General features: G+C 30.4%; 1 protein-coding gene across 2 annotated transcripts; it reads right to left on the bottom strand.

The window, feature by feature from the left end:
- Positions 1–324: 324 nt before the first annotated feature.
- LOC111037249 (blood vessel epicardial substance-like) lies at positions 325–6678 on the bottom strand. Of its 2 annotated transcripts, XM_022319660.1 has the most exons (8): positions 5980–6671; positions 5512–5894; positions 4882–5039; positions 4048–4150; positions 3844–3984; positions 3576–3741; positions 1635–1747; positions 901–970 (listed from the first exon to the last, which is right to left on the bottom strand). In XM_022319660.1, the coding sequence occupies exons 1-7, from the start codon at positions 6017–6019 to the stop codon at positions 1644–1646; spliced, it is 1095 nt and encodes a 364-aa protein (XP_022175352.1). In that variant the 5' UTR covers positions 6020–6671; the 3' UTR covers positions 901–970; positions 1635–1643. The 2 variants fall into 2 exon arrangements, with proteins under 2 accessions (XP_022175353.1, XP_022175352.1); XM_022319661.1 differs by lacking the exon at positions 1635–1747 and having other exon boundaries at positions 325–970; positions 5980–6678.
- Between the last annotated feature and the right edge of the window lie 336 nt (positions 6679–7014).

A 7014-nucleotide genomic window follows, 5' to 3' on the forward strand; every position in this document is an offset into this window, starting at 1 on the left:
AACTAAACGTTGATTGTTTCCAGCATTCATACCCCATGAACTAATTGATTATTTCAAAAAGGTTATACAAAAAAAAATTATTTGAACATAAATTTTTATTTTATTCATCACACTTAATTTTTTTTTAACCAAGATTTTGTACAATTACAATACAATTTTTATTGGTATATATTATAACAATATTCATACAATAAAATATGTAATACCAGATGATCCATTTAACACACAATTGTGTTAACTAGATCACCTTATATACATATTATAAAGCATAGAGTGCCCAAATGCCTCAAGTATTTGTTGATAGGAGTATTATTATTGTTATTATTACTTATTAGTAGTTTTAATTGGATTTTTATAAGTTTACATTGCATATCATAATGTCCTGAGGATCAAGGGACACTCTATATAATTTTTATGTATTATATATCATATACAATTACATACAAATGTTATAATAATTAATAATGGACTAGTTACTTTTATAAATATCACTTTAGTAATACATTATCATATTAATGATTAATACATTATAGTATTTGAACAACAATAAACAACATGTAATATATTTATTAATTAAAACATTTGAATATCAGTACTTTTGAAACAAAACAAAATTTATGTTATTACTCAAAGAAAACAAAGAGCTAGCTTACAAGTAATATTTGTTTGGTTCATCAAACATTGTCAATAAATTTTCTTTTTTTTCAATCTTACATCAAGAAAAGTTAATAAAATAGATTGATATTACTACAGTGATTGTTAAATTCGATAAGTGCCAAAAATCAAATCTGACAGAGGTAAATAAAAAATAACACCAAAGTGTCAAAGTTAAAAAGAAAACACAGATATAAACTTATCCTAAGATCACAAGATTATTAATTGTTTAAGGAATATTTTATATTTTTTTTTTACACTGGAGTCTCATGGTCAACTTCTTCAATCCTACTCAATTTCCAGCCATTCGGGTCGCCTATAACAAAATCGAATTGATTAAACAAACAAAATATTAATGAAGTATTGGCCAATATTTCTTGAACATATTGAACTTATTTTAGTTAATATTTCTGTAACTACAGCTAGATCTATAGAAAAATAAAATATTGTTTAACCTTAAGCTATAATATGGTCATTATGTATATTAAATCATAATATACAGAGGCAAACTAATTACATTCAGGCGTTAAGCAACAGCAATCCATGTTAATGTGTAATAAGTGTATATGTATATGTATATGTATAATATTTGTGAGTATTTTACTTTTAAATCTTTAGTTACTAATAATTATTGTATCAGTTAACTAATTAAGTACCTTTAGTATAGTTAGTTAGGCTCCCTACTCTCACCACAAACATTGATCCCACAGTAGGTATCAACATTGATATATTATTTATTCAAACACATTTGTAAAATTTTATACATAATGTTTTGATGTTAAATAAACAAAAATAAAAATATCTATCCAGTTCACCAAAGTATAATACAATATATATGATACACACACACACACACACACACACACACACACACACACACATATAGACGTGCCCGCAACCATAAAATGTGGTAATGAATAATTAAGAATAGCCAACAAACAGACAATATACACATTCTGTAATACTCATACTACACTTACTTAATGTTGCTATCTGTGCAGAGTTCTCAACACGTTATGTAGAGTCTGTTGGGAATACCACGAAGACTGGTCATTAATCAATGGACAGTGTTCCAGGCATGCGTTTTCATTCTCTGATAATAACACAAGTAAATCATGCAAAAACTAATTCGATAACATATTACTGTCAGTAAATATACATGCTTAAGAAAAAAAAACAATGTAGTTCTAAAAACATATTTTACAGAGCAAAAAAATATGTAACATACTTAAAAAAATTTGTCAAAAAATAATCACACATAAACTACAATAAAGTAAGATAAATAAAAAAAAAATCAATAGTAAATTCCATTTTGTTAAAGAAATAGATAATATTTTAATGTAAATTTAAATTTTTAATATTCAAATTCAGTTTTCCAAAAATATAGTAATAGTAATGATTAGGGCACATATGTTGTTGCATTTACAACTTTTTTTTTACTGTTACAATTTATTGCTAAGTAAATCTTAAATGCATTTCAGATTAATATGAATTAAAATCTAAAATTTTTCAGTGGAATTTTTTTGAATTTAATAATTTATAAAACAATTTAAACAATTGTTTAATTTTGATCACTTAAATTTTATTTTGGTTTTTACCATTTTGGCATGATAGAAGAATGTTTGAATACGAAAATGTTATGGTATTATACTCAATTTTTTTTTTTTGGTTTTCTATTTTACTCACAAAAATAAAAAACTAAATTATATAAACTAGATTTTTAAAATAACTATTATTAGATTATTATAGTCACTAATACCCAAAACCCTTAACACTATTTTTTATAAATATTATTTTTATACTTCTTAATTTTTTATGTAACTATCCTTTTTATAAAATTTCAAAATTGTAATTCTATAGATTACATCTTAATCCAGAAGAAGATAAAAATACAGTTCAGCTTTAATATGATTGGTAATTTGCAGTTGTTATAACCATGTCTTATAGAATAGAAAATACAAAATCATAGAAATGAAAAGCACAAAACACAAATGCTCCTTACCTTTAGATGGTTGAGTTTAACAATTAAATTGCAAAGCAATAAAATAATATTTATTTAGTTTCACACAATTTATTTGTTAAGTGATTAACAATTATTAAATAATCAATATATGTAATGAATACTCAACATATCTTGATTAAAAAAGAATTGTATTTCTATTTTTATTTCTTATACTATTTATAATCAAAATATTAGACAATTTGTACCAAGTTATAAACTATAAATACTATTATTTATTGATCTTAGTTTAATTTAATAGATAGTTTAATAAATGAAGAATATCAAATATATTTAATGGTAGACTTTTTTCAATGTTTTTTTCTGAACAAAATTTCAAAAATAATAAGTGAAAAAAATTATAAAGTAAGTTTTACATTTCTTAAATTTTATATAGATACATGGAGGTGGGTTGATATGAAACATAAATTTAATTTTAACACGCTCATTAGGTATTGGACAAAACAATGGAATTATAAATTTATATTGATATAAAGATTTTTTTATATGAGTATTTTGAATGATTATTTTATTTTTATGCGCCATAAAGATAAGTTACAACTTATATTACATTAAACCAGTGGCGCCGAAGTTTTGAAAATGTGGTGGGGCAATTTCGAAACTTTGCGGCCTCAATATATTAATTATTTAATATAGAAGTACCTGCTCTATTATATATTTACTCGGAATTACAGTGACGTGGATTTAATATACTCATGTACATAATAAAGTTATGATGTAAATAAAATGTGGTCGTCTGGCCACATTTTTAAAAAAAGAGGTCGGGCCGTGGCCCGACGTTTGCATGGACTTCGACGCCACTGCATTAAACTAACTTCAAATGAAAAATAATGAACATATACATATTATATAGACAGTCATTAAAAAACTGTTTATTTAGTTTTTTAATGAATATACATACCTTGTAGCTCTCGTTTCAATATAGTTTCAATGCCTGCTTGTCCATCACCATTACGCTTTAAATAAAGAACTGTTTGCTTCTCATCATTTACATTATTTGCCATTTCAGCTTCTTCTCCGTCATACCACTGATTAGGTAAATGGCCATTAGACATAGTTTCACTTACCTAAGAACGTATTAACAAGTCAAGTTACTTTTACACTTTCATGTGACGCACATTAATTAAAGGAAATAGTAAACATAATTTACATATTAAAATTATAGATACCTGCATAAGCTTTTTTACAACATCTCGACCAAGAATGTGATCAAAAATAGTGTATAAAAATTTATCTGTAATTATTGACAATCTTAATTTGTCTCTATGCCATAATAATACCCTGGAATCTTCTACCGCAGTGACTGATACCTACAATTATTTTTAATTTTAATTATTTTATAATTGCTATATCTATACAATATAATTTATTACTTGGAAGAATTCATCAGTAGATACACCAAACCACTCTGGAGAGTCTAGAAACTGATAGGGGAAGACAATATGCAGAGCATTGCCGTTCTGTGATATTACTAATCTTTAGCATAAAATAAAACAACTAATGTAATTAAGTGTATACTAATATTAATTATTAGGACGTATAATTCCAAAGACATCTTAAATCATACAAATAATGTAAATTATTATGCACAACATTTACATACTTATTTTTATGTTGGTTCAAATTTCAGAATTCCTAACAATATCTTTTATTTCCAAATTAAAGTTCCTTCAAATTTGTGTCTCTTGGACTAAGATTTTCAGACAATGTAGTTTTTTATGTCTTGAATACAAGAATATATTTTGTGATCAAAAGAACAAATCCGTAGTCAGTATAATCTTAATTAAAAATAATTATTTTTGTGATCCTATGATTAACTACCTCCTTCTTGTCATAACATTTATTTTATTTTAAGAAATTTAAGATTACATCCCAATGTTGAAGGTTAAAAATTAATATTTCATGTATTTAATCAATTAATTTAGTTATTTATTAATTACCTACTTTTTTAAAATAAAAAATAATTAAGTTAAAATTTGATGTGTCAATACAGATAAATATGTACAAGCACTGTTATCTCTTCCATAAACTTAGGCTTTTGGAGACAATAATTTTTACCTATTGTATTGTAAATATGTAAAAAATAAAAAAATAATTATCAATTTTATACTATTATAATCATTGTACACACAGTCTAGATATAAGTCATGGAACTTGAGTATTAAACAATTAATAATTATTCATAAGGAAACTTGAGTTACACTTACTTTCCTGAAAGTACCAATGATAAGCTGTCAACCCTCGTTACTTTTTCTTCAGCAAATATCTCAAGAGTTTTTAGAGGCCGTATCATTTTCATGCAGGAAATTATTTTCCTAAATTGTTTACGGCTAACTTTTAAAGGGTAGAAAAGCGTTTCGTACACCTAAAAATGTATAATAAAGTATTAAGTAATTTAAAAGAATGTCAACGCATAATTTATATTCTCTCTCTGACCCACATGCAACATAGCAAATTTGGGTTCAGTAGAACCAACCTAGTGTCGTTAGCTTTAGTATTAGTTACTTGACGAAGGATAAAATTTAAAGTCAAGAATACTAATTGTGCATCCATATATTATAGAGTATTTTTTCAAATGTTATCATATTTTACTAACATTTGCCTAACTTATTATTTTTACTTACATATAACTAATACCTCCAATTAAAATTGAAATATCATAAAAAAGCCAATAAAGGAGAATAGATGTTTTTAACTGTAAGTTTGATGATAAGTTAATTCACTATTATTCTAAAATGAATAACACATGGTTGGCTCTGCTTAACACAAATTTGCTATGTTACGTGTGGATTAGAAAGAAAACTTATCCACTTATGAAAAAAAATCAATGAATTTACTAGTTCTAATTCATCGTTAAATTTGATTGGCCTGAGTTGATAGAATAACACTAAAATGTGTACGACATTGACAGTAGCAGAAGCAGCATTCCATAAAAGGCTATCAACCCAGCACTGGACATTCCTAGCCCATAACGCCATAATGGTAGTGGCACCGGCCAGGCCAATGCGAATGAGGAGAATCAACTGACAAGGAGATCCAAATGGTAGCATGTAGCAAATAAACATGATGGCATGTGAAAAATGAAAATAAGGATGGTTGAACACCGAATGTAAACACGTCTGGCTGAGCATGGCCACAGTGATAGAGTCCAGCACGGCACCCAAGGGCGCTACAGCTGTGTTGTTTCCGCAGCCTCCGCCGTCGTAACAACTGTAGTTACCTGAAACACAGTAATCATTGTCAGACATAGGCGTCAGTCAGACGGAAGGTAAACGAGTAAACGACAAATAAAGGTAAGGCCCTACCTTCGGTCTGAGCAGTCCCGTTGACGTCGTCCAAATCCATTGTCGTTGTGTTATTTTTTCGCTACTATTTAACGAGGGAGTAGGCACCGTCGTCGTCGTCACTACAGTTTTTGTCTCCGACGTTGGCACTCTAGAAGAAACGGTACACCGCCAATTTCGATCATCCTGCGTCGAGACTGATACCTTTCGTCGATGATCGTGCGAGATCACGAGCGACAATCGATAACACCGCGTCGTGTTTACGATCGCCGGCCACGGACTGTGCAGTAGTTGTCGCCGTTACCCCGGACGGACACCCAATCGCCACTCGCAGATTCGCCCCTCATAGATCTAAAGACTGTCGTCCCAAAGCGTCGTTAGTCGTTATCGCAATCGCAATCATGTCGTCGCCGCCGCCGCCGTCGGTCTGCACCGCCGTACATCGTCGTGGTGCATGCAGATTGCCGCCGATTAGAGTTATCGTACGCGACGGTTTTCCCGACAGATGACGAACTATCTATATACCTAGCAACGCGGATTCCTGTCGGCGGACGACGTCACGACTCGCGACATTTATAAGCTATTACGTAATTAATAATAATAACGATTATAACGATATCGCTTCGCGTTCGCGCAGCTGCCGCTGATGCTGAGCCTGCTGCCGCTGAGGGGGAATGGGATACTGGGAAAACAACGATAATACGAGACCGACAATCACGCCGGACACCGCGGCGACTGGCGCGCGTACTATAATTGTTGTTTTTTTTTTTTCGCGGTACCCGGTGCCTGGTTGAGCAGCAGCTGTAGCCGCCAGCCAGCCTGCAGTGCCTGTGGAGGATAGTTTTCGGGCCGCGGCTGATGGAACAAAGCGGGGGTTCGATCTTTGATGAATAATAAAAAAAAAAACAATGACGACAGACGTTGGGGCTCGAGGGTGTTTTATTATTTTTTTAGCATGATCTCGTACAGAGGGTGGCATACTGGCATTATGAGTTCGCCGTGACGGTTGTGGGGAGAAAGTGATAGTACGACGCGCGCATCGATAATGCAGAGGGT

Source organism: Myzus persicae, unplaced genomic scaffold (assembly GCF_001856785.1).
Source record: "Myzus persicae strain clone G006 unplaced genomic scaffold, MPER_G0061.0, whole genome shotgun sequence".
NCBI classification, from domain to species: domain Eukaryota; kingdom Metazoa; phylum Arthropoda; class Insecta; order Hemiptera; family Aphididae; genus Myzus; species Myzus persicae.

What these genes read in the sequence shown, in the direction of transcription:
- LOC111037249 (XM_022319660.1), bottom strand. Translation starts at nt 6,019, where the DNA reads ATGGATTTGGACGACGTCAACGGGACTGCTCAGACCGAAG. An exon ending in CGGGACTGCTCAGACCGAAG is followed by an intron (nt 5,895 to 5,979) that starts GTAGGGCCTTAC and finishes ACTGTGTTTCAG; the next exon opens with GTAACTACAGTTGTTACGAC. An exon ending in TTGTAAAAAAGCTTATGCAG is followed by an intron (nt 3,742 to 3,843) that starts GTATCTATAATT and finishes ATACGTTCTTAG; the next exon opens with GTAAGTGAAACTATGTCTAA.